This window comes from Pavona decussata, unplaced genomic scaffold (assembly GCF_977016875.1).
Source record: "Pavona decussata unplaced genomic scaffold, jaPavDecu1.1 SCAFFOLD_37, whole genome shotgun sequence".
NCBI classification, from domain to species: Eukaryota; Metazoa; Cnidaria; class Anthozoa; order Scleractinia; family Agariciidae; genus Pavona; species Pavona decussata.
This window is the reverse complement of record NW_028145459.1, coordinates 4,112,743-4,131,955: the sequence shown is the minus strand read 5'-3', so window position 1 is coordinate 4,131,955 and position 19,213 is coordinate 4,112,743. Positions and strand designations below refer to the sequence as shown.

The window sequence follows — 19,213 nt, the reverse complement described above, 5'->3', positions numbered from 1 at the left end:
CTATTGGAAAACTTGGATTTTCTTTTTCCGAGTATGCCTGTGCCACACTGACTGAAAATAAACTTTTCAGATTTGGTATTGTATCTCCAAGCCAGCAGTTCTACACTGCTCCATGTCCCGTACATGACGTTGTTGATTTGCAAAGGAAGGCAATAAGAAACGTACCAAAATTTAAAACGCACGTGCAGAGCGGTTGTTTTTGCCCTTTAAACCTATTGTTTTGTTGTCGTTGCTTAAGTTACTTGATGTTGTTTGGCCGAGCCGGCGTCATCAAAATTTATAACGCACATGCAGGGCCTTTGCGGCTTTTCTCATTAAATCCTACTGTTTTGTGACATTCTCGTTGTTGTCGCTGTAGTAAGTTGAATGCAGTTACTCCGTAAGTAGCGTATTTAAGCCTGGGTTTTCACCAGCGACGCAAGCACAGGCGCAAGTACAAGCACAAAATTAAGAGCTTTATGTCAAGTGAAAACGAACGCGACGCAAGCATAAGCACAAGAAAAGGAAAAATTTTGATCATTGTGCTTATGCTTGCGCCGGGGCCTTTTTCACGGTGAAATAAGTATTGTTATGCTTGCGTCGCTAGTGAAAACTAGGCTTTATCATCAACACAAACAACTTTTAAGTTGAACTTTGGAACTCTTTTATTTTAGAATCTCTGAATATTCTGTACACTGTAACAGGAGCGAGGAATTAAGGCCGACTTATTGCCTTTAAGAATATTATTTACACACCTTAACAATGTTATTTATTTTACAACTAGGCGGCCATGCCTGTTTAAATTATGACAATGGAATATTTATTCAGTGAATCTCCATTTCTGGTAAACGAATAGCGTTATTTTTGGGGGTAATTCTCTTCAATTTGACATACACTATTTTACTACAGGCCTTGTGCTGTAAGATATCTCTGGGAGTGAAATGTTCATAAATAATTATCATACATTGCACGAAAGTTTTCAGGCCTCAGTTTCAACTCTTTATTCCCTAAAGAGATCAAAATATCATTTCTCCTTACCAGACAAGAGTGACGAAAATTCGAGAAATCTTCAGCTGGGAATACAATCGTTCGATGAACTGCCAAATCTTTCCAACTCTTATCGAGGTGGGGCCCTAGTAAGGAGAATTACTATTTCAATCTTTGGAATGACAGAGTCGTTACTATTAAGTTGGTAATAGCTTTTCTAATACAAAGGTCAACCACTTCTATCGGCTATTATATATTGTTTTCAGTCTTTGCTGATTAGAGCGCTTTTCAAATGAGTGTCGTAAGGCCAGAACCGAAGCACTCTGGCCCAATATCAACAAACGTAAACAGCACAATGAACCAATCAGAACTCGAATACATCAGTGTAACCGGCGCCAAGCGCGGGAAAACGCGACAGAACAAGATTACAATTAGTTTTGGGTTTACTTCTCATTGGTTGAGAAAGAGCGAGTATTGCTGACCAATCACAGAGCACAAAAAGAAACACGAAATTAATTTCGACACTCAATTGAAAACCGCTTTAAGAGCATTGGATTTATTGCTGAAACAGAAAAAAAAAAGTTTAACCCTTTAACCCAAAACACACGTTTGTAAAAGTCTGCGCAGAAAAGTAGATAAAATCTCGAAGTGGAATAATTCAGAAGGAAGCTAATGATCGGTACTATGTGGCGCTGTTTTAATGTCTGTGAGGAAATACTTTTCTGACCATTAAAAAAAAGCTGCTGAACAGCACTTTCTTGTGGTACTGTTTTTAAAGATGACAGGTTCCGACCTTACGCATGCGCAGTTTTCACTGTGGTACTGTATGTTATCACTGAGGCTGCATTAGACAGTTTACTCTGGCGTTTACGTCAAATCCTAACCAGTGTTTTGAGTTTTGAGTTCTAAACACCATTGGTTACAGGCAACTTTCTAATGGAACCACAGCCTCTGTTGTACAGTGTGGCTCAAATTGCTGAGTCTTGAATGAAATAAAATCGTTAAGCATCGCTATTCAAAAGAAAGCGTTTGAGCAGTGCTGCTACGCTTTTCACAAAGCGAGAAGGTTCGAAAACATGTTTTTCATGTTTGCCAATCTTAAAGAGGTAAGGGTTAAAGATGGTTTAAACTCCGATGATAAGGTCTCAGCTTAACTGCTATAAATACACGTTGTACCAATGTGTTGCTGCCTCGTCAGAATCTGGAACAAAATAATTTTGAAATTAGGCTGAGAGTTTTGAGCGGACCTCTGGTTTTAGAACTGAGTTAAACAAACGAACAACTATAATAAAAATACTTTAGAGAAGAACTTTTAAGCAGAGGCGTCAGACTATTTTTCAAAAATTAACTAGTTAATTCACAGTTGTAACAGCACTTACATGTAGGTTGAAAAATATCCTGGCACAAACTCGGCGCGAAATTGACCTCTGTGAAATTCTATTTAGGAAATACTCTCCGCCGAAGTCAGAGATCTCTAGCAAAAGATTTGCCTTTCAAAATTGAGAACTGTAGCAACGCTACGTGGTTCAAAATGATTGACTGTAACAATTTAACGCGTACTGTTACAGGTTTCAATAAGAAGATTATGAAATAATCAAAACAGAACACCAGGGCTTCCTGCAAGACAACAAAACTTAAATTTTCCTAAACATTTCGTTCCGGAAAGTCATTTCTAAAAGAAAATACTTGAAAGAAAATTCTCCAAAAAGAATAGTGCGTTTCGCGCCATGCTCGGTCCACTTACAAAATGGCGAACTAAACGATGTAAGGAAGCTTTCTTCAGTTTTTGACAAATTCAATGAAGATTGTTTATATATTTGTATACTCTACTTTAAGTTTATCTTACTGATACCTTGCACCGACTGGTATTTTTCTTACAAGAATTCTGTATTCACTTATAACGTAACAACTTAACCGGAGACCCACGATTTCACAAGAGAGGAAAACGATACTGTTTTTACCAGAACAAAGACGTGTGCTACTAAGCAAGTCAAATGTCTTGATATTTTTCACATTTACCTTGGTAAAAAAAATTTCCTTTAAAAGGACAATTTCAAGAGAAACATTGTCAACAAGTAGCCTTGACAAAACGGATGGGTGTATTCAATGTAACAAAATACAAAAGAAATGGAAACTAGAAATAATTCTGAGGGAATGATTTGTTCTGCTGTAGAAAGTATAAATTAAAGTTAAAAAAAAAACATAAGCGAAACAATAAATAAATATAAACGAAATAAATCGCGCTTACTAATTCTTGCAAGTAGCAACATCGATAATGATCTATAGCATTTTATATGAGATGACAGCGCCCAAATTCGTGAACCAAAACGATGAATTTATTTCTCTTCGCTATCTTAAGCCTTCATTTCACCGAAATGGCCGCCGTGCAAAATACTATTGAAGACTGAATTAGAATAAATTAAAATGAATTAATCATGTCATGCATTAGTTCTAGGTGATTCTGACCATTGTGATTCGTAGCCGTGGGATATCCGCCCATATCCCCCGGATTAAACTGCTGCGGTCGCATCATACATTCATCGATGGTTTGTAACCCATGTTCCATGGGAATCTCTCCAGAGTCCATATGGTTGAGCGGTGCTTGGTACGGTGGTTGGAACTGTGGAGGCGCCATCATTGGTCCCATATGATTTTGTAAATGTTGGTATTGAGGCGGGAGCATTCCATAGGGAGGGGCTTGGGATCCTGGAAGCTGTGGGGGAGGGGAGAGTGACGGAGGGAGGTCCAAACTGTCTCGGTCAACACGTCGTTTGTCTCTTGGACTTGATGCTAAAGAAAGAACAACAATTTTAATGCATGGTATTACTTGAAAACTTGTGAAAGCAGCTAATTTGGGAAAGAAGGGCAGCAGAGCCACCCTTTATCGATGCTGGTCGCTAGCGGTATTCGTCTGCAAGACTTCTCGAAGTTCAAAACACCCTCACAAAACAGGTAGCAGGACAAGGAATAACAGCGTTTTTAAAATTGTAACTCTTGTAATTGTGTGGTGTATAGAATTCGAAAGCTATAGAAATGCGTTAGGAAGTGAGGATGATTGAACGATTGAAGGATGACAATGGACTATAATATGGAGGAACTTAAAAACAAACTAGGCAAGAGTACATTTACATGTAGATCACAAAAAACCGAACATTAATGGTTTGATTTTGTACAATGGTACTCGACAAAATGATAACAGGAACACATTGGGTGGTGAATATAGCTAACGATAAATGATGACGATGAAGATGGCAAACAGCTTACATTTTCCGTCCTTGCTTTTCTTGAGACTTCTTTGTCGATTACTAACTCTACAGCTCGCAGCTCCGTCCGATTCTGGGTTGTTTCTTCTCGCTAGCTTTTTAATCTATCAACAAAAAAATGCGATGATCTTGCATTTTAAAAGAAGGATCGAGGTGTATTTTGATTTACACTTTATAACACCCAAAAGTTCTTTTTATTTACTTATTTATTATTTATTTAGTTACTGATTGATTTGAAAATGAATTAACTTCTGTCCATAATATTCGCTTGAGATTTAAAAATACTATTTTACAAGGCTAAAAAGTCAAAAAGAAAAAAGGATTGTGAAGAACCAAACGTTTTCGACTAATTGTGACTGAAGATGACTTAATTAGTCGAAAACGTTTGGTTCGAAATGCACCAATCACAGCCGACCATCGTGATATAAATGGTGCCGCGTAACCAGTCGTCCTCATCGCCTAAATGAAACTGGCAGTAAGCAGTCGAAACGTCGCGATTTACAGCTCAAAGTGACTATATCGTGAGACAAACGATAATACACTTATTGTTATTGTATCTACCACGATGAACAGCAATAACCTCTTTCTCGACATTTTTTTACTTTTTAGCCTTGTTAAATAGTATTTTTGAATTAACTTCTGTTAAACTATAAACAAGGAAACTATCAGACATTTTCTCTAACTGCGGGACAACTAAGGCAAGGTAAACTAGGATTTTGCGTATACTTGCTGCACAGAAATGGAGAATCTAATCTAAATGTTGTATTGCGACACAACACGCACGTGGGTTCTTAAATTATGACAGCATCTATGTTCTATATGATAGCGCTTTAATTTGGTTTTCATAACAGCTTGATTAGTTTCTGCAATGCTGCATTTCCTTAATTTACACAATGACTAAGTACTGACTGTGAAGCCCAAAAACACTCTTTCAATTACCTTAGCTCTCTGATTTTGAAACCAGACTTGGACAACGCGAACACTAAGTCCTGTTTCCCTTGAAAGTTCTTCTCTAACCTGTGTTTAAATAATCCGAAATGGAAATAACAATGTCAGTGCATGAAAGTTCAAAGAGGGGTGGGAAGGGTGAGGGTAAAAGTTTGGTTTGGCGGTCCAATGATTTCATTCTATATTTCATAAAATCTTCATTTCTCACATAATGGCAATTTAAAATGTGACCGTAATAGATGGAAAAACTTCTGTTATATAATAGAATGGGAAAACATAATTTAAGACTAAAAAAACCGGCTTTGAGCATTAAAATTTGCTAGGTTCACTTGTGACAGGCGTCCAGAGTGTTGCTAGGATGTGTAATATTGAAAACCTCCTGTTTCGCGATAAGCAAAGAAGGATGGTATAAAATTTGTAAAATGGGGTATGAAGTAAGAAATCTATAGATTTCAGTGGGTCGAGTCCCGACAGAAAGGGTACGTCTACAGTGTGCAACAGGAAAGACCGATCTGCTGAAATTCACCGATTCGACTCCCGTCCCTTCTGAGAGATCCTGTGTCAGAAGCTCTGATTGTTTTTCTTAGTCTTATGCTCGTGACATGCTGAAAAATGCCACTATATTTTTTCTTATTTACCGTCCGAGCTTAAAGATGTCATCTTTCTCTCCTTATTATCGTACAGGGCTTTTTCAGCATTGCTGATCCTAGCAGTAAACAGGATGAGCCTGATATGAACCTAGTAAATGGCCAAGAGTGCCACGAGTTACAGTTGTTCGGTGCGGAGTTTTTAAGGAATGAAAACGTTTCAGTTTCAATTACTTCCCTGGGTCCGGTTTTTTTCGAAAGCCGATTAACGCCACTCCCCGATGAAAAATTAACCGAGGTTTTTATCTCACTCATAAAAAATGTTTTTAACGGCTTATTTTAAGCTAGTGGTAAAGAAGAGTCTTAGCCAAAACTAAGAAATAAAAATCTTTTTCAAGAATCTTCATTGATTCGTAATTAAACTCGAATCAAAGTTCGTGTCAACCCAGGATTAGCTTAATCGGGCTTTGAACAACTGGGCCCTGGATTTCATCCACCAAGTCAAAAGTTAAGCCAATGTTGTCAAAGCACAGTAAACAGTACTGCAGGAAAGTACTGCCCAGTAGCTTTCGTTCGAATGGTCACACTTAAGGATTTTAGCTACAGACTCAACAGTTAGAATCACCTTGTACAGCGTAATAAACAGCACCACAGGAAAGTACTTCTAAGTGGCTTTCCGGTTTGAATGGTCACAATTTAGGATTTTAGCTACAGACTTAAAAGTGTGACCAACGTTATCTCTCCAACAGGAAAGCCTTACTGTTCTTTGAAAAGCCACATTAAAGGTTTCATCCTCCGACAATAAAGGTATTAGAACCGTATCATATGGCCAAACGTTTGAATCGAAAACAGAACGGTGACTTGAGAACGGAAAGACATTAAAAGAGTGTAAATTGTGCCCAGTTTATCAACAGAAAACAACTCACACTTTACCGCTACGCCCCATCATAGTTAATAAAATGCAATGCGGCAAACAAATTCTTTCAGGTTACAGGTTTTTGTTAGCATTCTTGGTCGATCTTGACCGTGCACAAACCTCAATAGAAGTTGAAATGTGTTGGAGCAACTGACCAATAGAAACGTTCCTGTTAAGACATTCAGCTGAAGTGCGGACATTAAATCAAGGATTCTGCACGGTCGCAGCCCTTGCAACATAAATTTCAGCACCATTGTCATCAACCTTCAAGATGGCAAGGCTTCATTACCAGTCCCTCGATTAACTAAGGCCTCGAGTAGCTATTTTCTTACCTTTCTACAAGGCTTGGAGCTAATTTCAAACGCTGATTTAAATATTTTTCTCTGTTGACTTGTGAGTATTGTTCTCGGTCGTTTTGGTCCTTTTTTATCGTCATTTTCATCATCAGCTATTACAGAAGAGTCGTCGGAATCCGTATTATCAGCCTTCTCTGTTTTGGTTTCTTTTTCAGTCTTGAAACTGTTATTAATTACGTCTAAAAAGAAAAAAACACAGATAGTCACGTTAGTAAAAGTCTGTTAAAAGGGTTAATAGAGCGCAACACCACAAATTGTAAAATAGAGACCACTTGGAAATCACATAGTGAAAATACTTCAAAGTTGACGCTTAAAAGTGATTGTTTAGAAGAGATAGATGCACAGGGGTGGGGAAGGGGAGGGGGTTCGCTTGTTCACATCTCTGCGATGTTAACAGGAAAGTACAACTGCTAACGAGCAATACAAAAACTGGAAAGTCCCTTGCAACCTGCAAAGCTAGCCAAAGGTCCACAGCGCATTCTTTAAGATGCAAAATACGTAAGCGTCGTTTCTCTTGAGTTATTTCCCGCTTCCTCACCCCCTCCCCCACCCAGTATCATGGTTAATCAGGCTTCAGCCCTGTAGGGGAAGAAGAGTGGCCCCAAAACTTTTCACCAGCGTTTTTGTGTTCCATTCAAAGTTTCATTTCTTTCACTCAAACTAGTGAATTGTTAGTTGATTTGATGAATGTTTGGTTTTTGTTTTTCAAGAGAGTTGGTAAGTCAATTTAGCCACCATACATAGATTCGAGTGCTTTTGATGTTAATATGAGATGGGTTAAATGATATTGAAATGTTTAGCTACTTCAAGTCAAAACCAAAGAAATAAAAAATAACAGGAATCCGGCGCTTAGGTCGGGAACAAAACAATCAACACTTCGATTCAAAACCATTGACTTACTTTCTTGTTGTTGCTTGTGAGGTGGGCTATTGGACGATCCTTTAGTCGGTAGCTTTCCATAATCCTCCTTACAATATAATTTATTATCCTTTAGTGCAAATTCCTGGCCTTTTTCAAGCCGGTGACCGCACATTGTGCAAACGAAGCATTGTATATGATATACGTTTCCCAAGGCCCGCATGACGAACTCGTTCGCTGGTATGGTGGTTTTGCATCCACTGCATTTTGTTCCATACATTCTGTGAAAATAACACCTTACAAATGAGACCTGAGATGAAAAGCACTGACAGGTACTACCACAAGCCTTCATCTACTAACTTACTAGAGCTCAGAACCTTATGTCCGCCAGGGAATTGCCCCCACCCCCCATCACTCCGAAGTAAAATTAACACTTTTTTCCTTCTCACCCTCCCCAACCATATTTAGTCTATTTACTCTCCCATCCCAAGTTTAAGGAGTTCCAAATCCCCCCCCCCCCCCCGACCTCACCTCATCCCACAGAGGTTTTAGACTTACTTTACTTTAATAGTTTGGCAATACAAAGAACAACTATAGAGTGTGTGCACGACGGCCATGTTGGAGGACCGAAACAATACAGTGATTTTCCTTTGGGAAATATATTCTATTTTTATGCAAATATCTTCTATATTGTTTTAGTTCTCCAACATGGCCGCCGTGCACACACTCTATTGACAGGAAAACCCTAAACAGGAGCTACGTCCCTCACTGAACGGTTACCTAAAGCCTACACTAACTAAAAATTAAACAGCTACTAAAGTCAAAAATAAGTACATACATGCATAATCAAGTGGAAAATATGTAGAGTATTAAAACTAGAAATATAATAAAAGAAGAAGAAGAAGAAATCAAGAGAGTGTAGTAATATCCTTCAGGTGCAAAAAGGATTTAAGGCGATCCTAATTCCTTTAAAGATTCAATTTTTCTTAAATGTAATGGCAGATTATTCCATGACTTAGCTACTCTAAAGAAATATGAAAATTTTAAAACATTGGTTCTTGCATAACTAACAAGAGGAGATGCATTTTACGATCGTACACGTGTGCACGTGTTCACTAAATATGCAACCCCGATTACACGGACAAGTCTTCCCAATGGAAACAATCATTTTCCCTACTGAGAAAGACTCCCTGAAAAGGAACATTATTTATTACAATTTTTTTTGTACTAAGCCCAACATTAACATATACATGTATATTATTTTTATTCAGCATCCTTGATATATTTCTTATGTAACCTAGCAGGGAGAATTTGCTTCAGGATAGCCCCGGACATGTTGAGTCTCAGGAGAATAAAAAGCTTTGATTTTGCACGGCAAGCCTCGCACTAAATTCGTGTCTGACCGAGGCTTGCCGCGCGAAAACAAAGCTTTTTATTCCCCCGAAACTCAACATGGCCACCGAGCTAGTTATAAGAGTCTATAGAGACATCATTGGTGATCAATGCCGTTTTTTTCACGACCCGTTAGGATTACCAATTGCTATTATGACAAGGAGAATATACAAGCTGGTGTTTGCTGGAGCTTAAGGGGAAATAGGGAAATAGAAAACATTTTCCCGTATTTGTATAAGATATTTTAGTGAACTAGTACGTACAAGTGCAAGTTTGGAAGAACGAAAAAGTGTCGTGGTAACAGGCGCCGTAGGCGAATGTTTTACCCGTCTGTGAGTGTACGGTTCATGACCTCTTGGTTTCAATTAATAAAGGAAAGATATATATGCAGTTCCCTTAAAGAAATAATAGAGAAAAACATTAGAGCTTCTTTGTTACGTCTTCCCTAACAGCAAATGTGTGGGAGGCATTCCAACCATCAGAGAGCTGGGCACTAATTACGGTTATTTTAGGATGGTTGACTAATTATCGGCCGGATCCACGCTCTAATCCTTAATTATTTTCGTTTCAAACCACGTCGACGACTGTCTATTCAAATTTTAATACCTCCAAATTGTTTGTGTTGCCTGAAGTTGTGTTTCCTAAAACCATTTCTTGCTGAGCACGTACACGCACTCTCCACCTCAAGCATAGTGTTTGCTCTAAGAGACTGTATATGTTGAATTTGACTGCATTATGTGAAGCTAACGTTTAAGGTGGTCGATTGAACTGCATTTATATATGCACGAGGCAATTCTATACCCTAAAACGTGATTATTTAATTGAAAGCCGTTAGGCAGTGCTTTCGTCATTTTCTCTTTCTTTGTAAGTGAATAAAAAGTTATTTAAATTAATTCTTTCGTATCGTGTCTTTTCGTACACTGAGTAGTTTATATTGTTCGCCACCAAAAAGAAAGAAAGAAAGAAAGAAAGAAGAAGTAGAAAAACGCTGTGTATGCAATCTAGAGAGCCAAAGAACGTGAAATCTTTGAGAACGTTTCAAACATGAAATTCTATGCACATTAACGTTTTCGTAGTTTTTTTTTTATTTAGGGGCTTGAATCGAATCGTATGCGCTGCATAATGACTCTAGCAACTCAAAGAATGATGTTGGTCGAGGAAAAATCGAATCTTAAGAATTCAGATGAATTCTCGAGAATCAAGACAGCCAAATGAGCAAAGATTTGCGTCTTCCCTTTTTTCCCTTCCTTTTTCAGTTTTTGGCGGCGCTTCAAAGCTTTGTGATAAACCAGCAGTTTGCATGTATCTTAAATTATCGAGTCAGTGTGTATGTAAACAGAACGGTCTTCGTTTAGCGTGTATTAAACAAAACCTGTCTCGAGCCACGTTTCGGTAAACTTAGATAAAGAGTGAAATTATTGTCATGTTCAGCTGGTTAAATAAGCTCTTAAGATATCATATCTGTGGCCAGGTTTTTCTATTTGCGTTTGAACATCTCATTTTACTTGTATTTACAGACCTGCGGTGAAAAATAAACTTGAATATGCAATTTGGGCAGGCAAAATTTCCAATTATGACGTCTTAAGTGCTTTTTCTTTGATGCTATGGGTTTAATACTCTTAAAAAAGTCTCCTGGTTTGCAAACTAGAAAGATGTTCCTGTTGTTTGTTTTAATGTCGTTGTTTTAACGCAGTTATTAATGTTTAGGATATACCGGTTTCTGTGAGCAACTGACAAGTACTGGCAACTTGAGTAAACAACACAGCTATATCCCTTTCCATATCTTTGTTCTTGTCAACATATCGACTCCTAAATAAACTAATATAAATTAATATTTTCCCACCCTCAGTTTAGAGATGTTAATATTGTTATATATCCTCTTTTTTGTTAACATTATGAGCCAAATCACCCTGGTTAATGGCTTAAAAAGACGCCTTAAAAATAAATTAGATTATCTCCAATATCTTAGGGAAACGGTTTTTACATTTCGATGAGCTCGCGATTTCCCATTAATTTCAGGAGGTGTTTTAGCTTGTATTTTGTCAGTCTCTTCCTAAATAAACTATTCTGTTATGCTATCCCTGTCAGTTTAAAATAATTTAAGATATAAAGGACTCCCCATTTCGTTACGAACAAAATCAAAGGTCGATGGTTCTTGTAATTCGCAGCCTCTTAAACTTCATTTAAAACAAATTACTGTCGACAGTAAGCGAAATCATTGTGCGACACGAATCAACGCTCAAATGATTTTTTCAAGAACCGCGATGAGCTATAATACATCCAGCAACAGCGTATTTTTATCGCTTAGTGTTAATGCGACTCTAAAACAATGAGCCTTCAAGTCTTTTATACGAAAATAAAAACTAAATTTGGATATAAATGTCAAGTTATATGCATCCTAAAGATTGTTCAGCGGGCTCAAAAAAGCAGAAAAGTCGACTCACGGACGACAAAAATTTTGATGTCCAATTGTGTCAAAATTGAAAGCACTTTTTATTAAAAAAAAACTAGCGTTGCATAAATTCATGTTAATTTTATTCACAAACCGATCGTATTCTGCAAAACAGATATAATTTCTCTAAAACGTTTCAGTGCTAGCCTCTTACTCGCCCTGAGAAAGAGTTAAACAAAATTAATTCTCAATGTTAAGCCCTTGGATATGTTCCTTTAAATAACATTATTTGAAAGAAAGTTACCGAGCAGTAGTTTCCTGTAGTGCTGTTTGAATGTGTGCTTTTTTTAAATTCAATATTTAATACGTGTAAATCTAACAAAATTAAATAAAATAAATGGGACTTCAGTAACTTTTGAATTAATGTCGTATATAGAAAACTGAAATTCTAACTGATGACACAAGGAATTGCACGATTGTAAAAACTGTTGAAATTTTTTGTTGAAACCCTGTCGTTTGCTCGAGTCTGGTAGAGAACTTGAGGACGTATTAGTGTAGAAATAACGGTGAATTCAAATGAATAAATTAGCTTTTGACAGAAACAAAGTGCTTGGGTATCATTTAATCATGGCACTGAGCAATGCCATTTTCATAATCTAACATTTCATTTTTCTTTTTATGCCGCTTTAACCATAACATTTAACGCCCTACAATAAGTGAAACCAAATCAAACTGGCAACTGAATAAGCTCTTCTTAACTTAAATCAAACTAGACTGCGGAACTGAGTAAAAATTTCATGAAAAATCATTTATGATGCTGGCAACACGATGTAAAGTTGCCCCGGGGTAGATTAGATTGGACCGTGTGGTCCTTTGAGTTTTCACAAATCATAGCTTCTGTTAAGAACTCGGAAAAAACTTGCCCAGAAATAAAAGAAAATAGAAAATATGTCTTTAGGCGGCAGTTGCGGTTTCACTGGACCAAAACATTCACAACAAGCTACTTCGCAATACATTCACAACTAGCTGTATGTGGACAACTGCACAAGCAGTAATTGCTAATATTTAAGATCCAAAATTCCATGAACATTTCAGTCTTGGTTTTATCTAATCTTGGTCAACATCGCTGAAAATATTCGTGGGCTTTACACGTTTTTCCTGTCGGAAATTGATCCTAATATAAAACTCTTTACAGATTTACTTAAACAGATGAAAGGTTTTGGTAACAGATAAGCCTTTTAAACACGCAAAGGTCGCCATTATGGTTTATCGCATCGGGGAATCTATTACATGTATTAGGCAACAGTGAAGCAAATAACAGAATTATTGAAACCCGTTAATTATACGGCCGACTTTTCGACGGAATTCTAACTTTTTACAGTGTGTGGAGCTCTCTAACAGTACAATATTATTTCTTCATGTCACATCTTTAGTTTTGTCACCTTAAAATTCGGTCCAGACGACAACAAAAGTTATTTGGAACTGAGGGCGAATTCATATTCCACGCCCATATCACACAAATTGTTGAGTGGATAACAATATTCCTCGCTCGACAAGCCGTTCAAAGGTCTTCAGATAATTCCACGAGACAAGGGGATACGATTTCAACAACACTGGGATATTATGGCAGCTTCGAGCACATACAATATAAAGTTATCGACGCTTGAATGCATTCCATCAAAATCATATCAACCTTCGAGACAAAATACCAACTTTAAGACTAAACAAAACTCGGTTTTAATTTCATCGATGCATATCATGAAACAATATTCTTTTCAGAACAAGTACCCTTGGCGCTTTAAAACTTCCAAGGTGAGATTTATCTTTGAATATAAACAACTCCATAGAGGCGTCTTGTCAATTCACCGACTACTCTTCTCATGCAAGAGCGGCTGAGTTCAATACCCAAACAAATCGTATTGGATTGGAAAATATTAAAAAATAAACAAAACAGCGTGGACCTACAGACCAAATGGATGGCGCGGACGCCTTTTGTCCGTAGTCACAGCCAATTTCAGACAGTCAAGCAATAATTAGAGCAAGCCTACTTGCTTGTCTCCCTAAATTTTAGTTTTCACGTCCTCGCAAACAAAACATTGCAAAGTTAATCGACGTTTGGACGAAGTATATCGTTAGAAAGACCTGTTCCTACAAAGCGATTATTTGACTTGAAACTGGAATAAACTATTCGTGAAGCTACTTACTGCTACTACATGTGCGCTATTTTTAGAGCGAAACTTAGCTCGGCAATTCACAAACACAGCAGCCGGCTATCTTTGGCCTTCAAACACTAGCCGATAACCTGTGTTTATCAAAGGTCACTGTATTGTAACTTAAACCTAAGAAGTATTGGCATCAGACCACAGTGATAACCTAGAAAAAACTGGAATATTGGCCAGCTTAGAATTTCTGACTGCCAACTTGGGATAAGCGTCATTCTTGCTTTCGAGGTAAACGTTTAAGGCGACGAAAGAGATAGATATTGGTAACTATAAAAAAATCGATCCCTTTAATTCTCTCCCGGTAAAAAAATGCGTCGATCCAGAAATCTGTTATTTTCTTCGGTCCTTCAACGACATGTGAGGCAAGGATGGATCCTTTAACGAGTTAGAATCACACAAATGTAGAGAAAAGGGCAACAAATACGTCTGAATGAACTGAATTGAAATATAACCTTACGGAAGTTCCAAGTTGAAAATTTATTTCCAGTCAGTTAAGAACAAAGAATTATTTCTTACTTTCTTACGGTGTAGAACTAATCAACTTAGTTTTCGCATTGTTTCCTCAATAGTGAATCCTTTCGTCATGTTTAGACTGAACATGAAGCATTAGCTCTCGGCTTTGTGATTTTCAACAAGACTACCTGAAAGGCAGTTTACCTCACAACTGAAAGCGCGGAATTAAAAAAAATGGTTACAAACACTGCGTGTATATCAATTTTTGACTTGACTGTTTTCGGGTTAGAAGTACTTGACTCAAACAAAGGCGTGATGACATATCGGAAATGAGAGTGAATGTCCTCCATAAGTTTCTGAGTGTTCCGCTCATAAACAACTGTCCTTCGCAGCTGCAGAAAGCCATTGAAAATGTCGCTTCGAAACCAGTAAAGCTTTCTAAAAAAAAAATTACAACATTCACTTTCTATGGACCGTTTTGAAATCACAAAGTGACAGTGGTGTAGAAAACAAAATATGTCCGGTCGCCAATAAAGTCTTTAAGATCGACAACGAGATGCGAAACTCTCAAGGAAACGATTGAATTCAAGCTGGGTAAATGTCAGAATTATCTTCAGTCATAACCACACTTGGTTGTTCGACTTCTTAAAACATAAGTATAATGTAAGGAATTATTTTGAAGCTCAGCACGGTTTTGTATAAATTCGCATATTCTGGAAATTGTTGAGATGTTGTCGTTGAGAAGCTTGCTTGTGCCTTTCAACTGAGATAAAAATTTTATTACAAACATACATATGTCGTGAATATAGGGATAAAAAGCTAAGAGACAAGGAAAATTTCTTTTCATCTGTGGACAAAACAACCACAAAGGGGAAATTGCTCGTCTCCTAGGTGTGTTTGCAAAAGCCGTCCAAGGTTGTATGAATAATTCACACTCGCTTTGATCAGAATTTGTAGCGTCCGCAAAGCTGAAATTCAAACTCTATCCACCAGGCAAAAAGGGAGGTTTTAACACTGATCTTTCTTTGTCGTTCAGTGATTTTCTGCTTGCTTTTACTGCGGCTTAACTGGAATAATTCGCTGTTTCATTGGTGAAGATATAAAAGCAGCAGTCTTAAAACGCTTCAAAGAAGTCGCCGATGTTTATGATCAAGACTTTTTTCAACTTTTTTGCGAAAAGCAAGTGAGCACGTGTGGCAGTGTTTGCGCTGGCTTGTTGTCAGTAATTATTGTGTTTTTCTTTCGATTCTATATTTCCGGACAATTCATCACCTACTTCAAGGACAAAATGCGTGGAAAGGTTTGCAAGCCAGATAACTTCAATTCGTCCGACTGTGTTTTTACGAACTCATAATTTATGGCCGCTTTTGATGTTGAACATACTCCTGAACCTAGACAAGTGTTCCGCTGAAAAGTTTCATATGTTTTCTTGGAAGCAATAATCCCGTTTATTTTTAGTCGTTTTAAACATTCGTACGTTGTTTTCCGTGACAAATCGCTCGGCTGTCAATAAAAAAAATAGGGAAATCGAGGCGCAGATTTTCTTGGTCAAAGCAAATCAGTGAATATGCTAACACGTTCTAAAACAAATAACTATCGAGGCGGCTTCGTTTTAAGTTTCAAATTTCCAAGGCAACATCGTTTTATTTTGAAGAACGCAGAGTTAAGAAAACCGGCCTTTAGGCACTACAGGCAATAGTAATATTGAAATGAAATAAACAGACCTAAGAAGAACCGTTTGGATCGAAATAACTCTTTCCCCAGAACATTTAATCGTGTTGTGTGATTGACAATGGTAATAGATCCGTTCTTGGGCAAACATTCAATTATGAAAATAAAATCGTAGGCCGCTAACCGATTTTTCGGAGACCAAATTTATAGGCAAATGAAGAAAAGACTTTCTCGCGGAAAGAAGTCCGTATGCAAAAAAGCGCTACTCTTTTCAAATCGTAATTAGCAATCATTTTTAGAGTTCTATTATTAGCAAAGTAATATATTGTAAGATAATTTAAATGTTGCATTCAGGTCTCGTTTACCGTAAGTAAAAGCGACCCAAATGGAAAAACTTCATTGCAATTGAGGCTGCCTTCGCTGTTTTATAAAATGAGTGTCGATAAAGTGCTTTCGGCAAAAATTATCGTTTGGGAAATCTCTTCTTAATTTGAATTTTGCCACGAAAATAAGGTGACAGGAGGAGAGCAACAAAAAAACTCAATAAAGATTATAGGAAATTTTTCGGTTTTCATTTTTGAGGTTTCGTAATTTTTCCGCTTGTCTCGTTAACTGTTGAAGTTTCTTCCATCCAAAACCATAACGTGACAAATATAGAGAAATCAAGATAGCCTTGTATTCCGGGCACTATGTATCTTTTCTTCGGTCACCGCACAATGAAGGCCTTTTAAAAAAATTAACCAAGAAAAATATCGCAGTGACATTTCAAAGATTCACATAAAAAAAATCTGGAGCAGGAAAGGAAAGCAGTACTGAGAGTGCAAGAAGAATAACGGAAGAGAGCTATCATGTAAAGAGGCAAGTTTGATTAACACATTCACAGGCACTTCCTGTTAAGCGAACTGTTGCTTTTGGAGACCAAGAGTCCTAGTACAACACTTGACTGCGAAAATTAAAAACTGGGAAGTATCAAAGTATCGTTCTGTACCTTTCAAAACGTTAATCATATTAAAGGGGTGAAATAAGTCGAGAAAACGCAATAATTATTCATATTTTCCGAAATCGGTAGGCGGCCTTACGCTTTAGATGTTCAAAGGAGGCCGATGAATACATAACGTGTATATGTTTAGCACAATGATGTAAATAGAATTTTGGACTATCGCTGCGCGCTGATCTAAAATTCGAAAGTTACTCTACATTTACCGAAAACCATTTCGGACAATTGCACCACCAAATGATTAAAATCGGGCATTTAGAGAGCATATTGCCGCTTTTATTAGAAGTGAAAAAAATCCTTTAACGGCTGCGGGCGATAGGTAAACTCCGTGACAATGAAAGACGCTTGGGTTAGAGGCAGACAGAGAGCCCTTGTTGATTTCATAAATTACAGAGACCCTGAAATCGACTGTAATCCTTCTGCCGAGTAATCTAGGTACTTAGAGAAAAACTATTAATTATGAAAATATTTAATGAGGTCGACAGGGAAATGAAAATGTGGTGAAGAAACGCGACGGTTTTTAACCGGTCGGCCAGTGGTTCCACTGTACCGTGTTATGTGCTAAGTTCACTTGCCAGAATACTTACTTTTCGTAGTCGGTCCTGCAGTAGAGCTTTCTGTCTTTACTAAAACATGACCGCGATAACGTGCTTCTACATATACAGCATTGCAAACAGCTTTCATGCCAAGGCTCGTCCATCACCTTCATCACAAATCGGTCCTCGATCGGCTCCTGGCATCCCGTACACACATTCATGTGTCTATGGCTTCCATTTTGCCCACAGCTAGCTTTCCCTGCTAACAGAAGACAAAACGACCACGTCAGATCGAACTCTGAAGCATACACACGCTACAGACGTAGCTTCAGATATGTGCAACTAACCGATTATTTTCGGAGCCGTCCGGTGGCAGTTATCTTCCATAGTCATCGGGAACGATCGGTCGGGCGCTGACAAACGTCCGCGACCCACAACTACACAAACTCGGCCGAGGCTAGCCCCGGACGTATTTAAATACAGCAATTGACAGAGATATTATATCCTGTGATTTCTTCGCACGGAGCTCGTGTACAGTTGCAAACTCGTCACAATATTGTTGTTTGTGCAATTGTTTCTGTGTGCGATTGACTTCTCTGCTTTTGTAGTTTACAATCTACGATTCTCGCGAGGGATACGGCGGACCCGCCATCCACCTGTTTGGTGAATCGGAAGACGGGCTTGATTTCTGGAATACGGACGGAATTTACAATGTAGAGCGAGCGAGTAAGCGCGCTGAAAAATTTGCGCGCGAATCTGAATTATGTGAAAGTTGTCCCGGCCGTCTGGCAAACCGCTTCGATTCAAAGCAGGCCTTGCTCTATCGATTTGACACCTCAACAACTAAGCTATTGGTAGGAAGGGCGGCTAGGCGTCTTTTTTATTGTCTTCTCTTTAATGACAAATGACAGCTTGATTGATCGTTATGTGACCAACCAGGGCCAACAGGCTACGGTGCCCACGTGCATAAAAAGGCAAATATCAGTATCGCGCAGAAAAGTTTTAAGAGTATACGCTTTGTAAAGCAAAGAATCATGCTATAATAGGCTTGCCTCTCCAACTCTCCGATCAAACGTTCAAAGCGGATGCCCTGTTATTCAATTATGGCATCGAAATAATTGGTTTACAAAGGCTTATTATTATGCGATCTTGAATTGGCGAAGGTCATGAATCTTTAGTAGTGGATTTTCGCCTCACTGGAGAAAAGAGAAACGAAAAACGCGTTCAATCACGGAGAGGAAGTTTCTAAACAACCCCTACGCGTAAAATACACGTGCAAAAACCGAGCGATATCCGCGCACGCCACCTGCGGACGTACAATTGTTTCAACAAGGTGAAAAAAAGGAAAAGTAGAAAACGCGGACAAGAAAGGAGAAATAACAAGCAGAGCACACGCTGAGCGGTTTTACAATCTTTTCTTTTAATAGCAAGTTTGCTGCTTTTCTAAATGCGCATCAAAAAACAAGGATTAATTTCAAGTGTGGTATTATTTGCGTCGCCTTGCGTTGCGTTATTTTGTAGGTTCTGTCACGTTTGTGAGTTTTGATGGCTTGTTGACAGGTAAAGCTGTCGTTCACAAGTGGTTTCGCGACACTAGGCACGCCCGTGAAATTCGATACCGCCAATTGCAGTTATTTGGCGGCTTCAACACAATGC

General features: G+C 38.1%; 1 protein-coding gene across 6 annotated transcripts in view; it reads right to left on the bottom strand.

The window, feature by feature from the left end:
• Nucleotides 1–619: 619 nt before the first annotated feature.
• The window catches only part of LOC146484135 (LIM homeobox transcription factor 1-beta-like), a 26,615-nt gene continuing 8,021 nt past the window's right edge, over nucleotides 620–19,213 (bottom strand). For 2 of the 6 annotated variants that reach the window (XM_085105450.1, XM_085105447.1), the window contains exons 2-7: nucleotides 17,609–17,819; nucleotides 7,937–8,175; nucleotides 7,013–7,215; nucleotides 5,169–5,246; nucleotides 4,231–4,333; nucleotides 620–3,756 (exon numbers count right to left, since the gene is read on the bottom strand). In XM_085105450.1, the coding sequence (XP_084961576.1) occupies nucleotides 3,386–3,756; nucleotides 4,231–4,333; nucleotides 5,169–5,246; nucleotides 7,013–7,215; nucleotides 7,937–8,175; nucleotides 17,609–17,778 (1,164 nt within the window). In that variant the 5' untranslated portion in view covers nucleotides 17,779–17,819 and the 3' untranslated portion in view covers nucleotides 620–3,385. Of the gene's footprint in view, nucleotides 3,757–4,230; nucleotides 4,334–5,168; nucleotides 5,247–7,012; nucleotides 7,216–7,936; nucleotides 8,176–17,608; nucleotides 17,820–17,904; nucleotides 18,427–19,213 lie in introns of those variants that run through there. The other 4 variants (XM_085105446.1, XM_085105445.1, XM_085105444.1 and 1 more) reach the window with 4 other exon arrangements.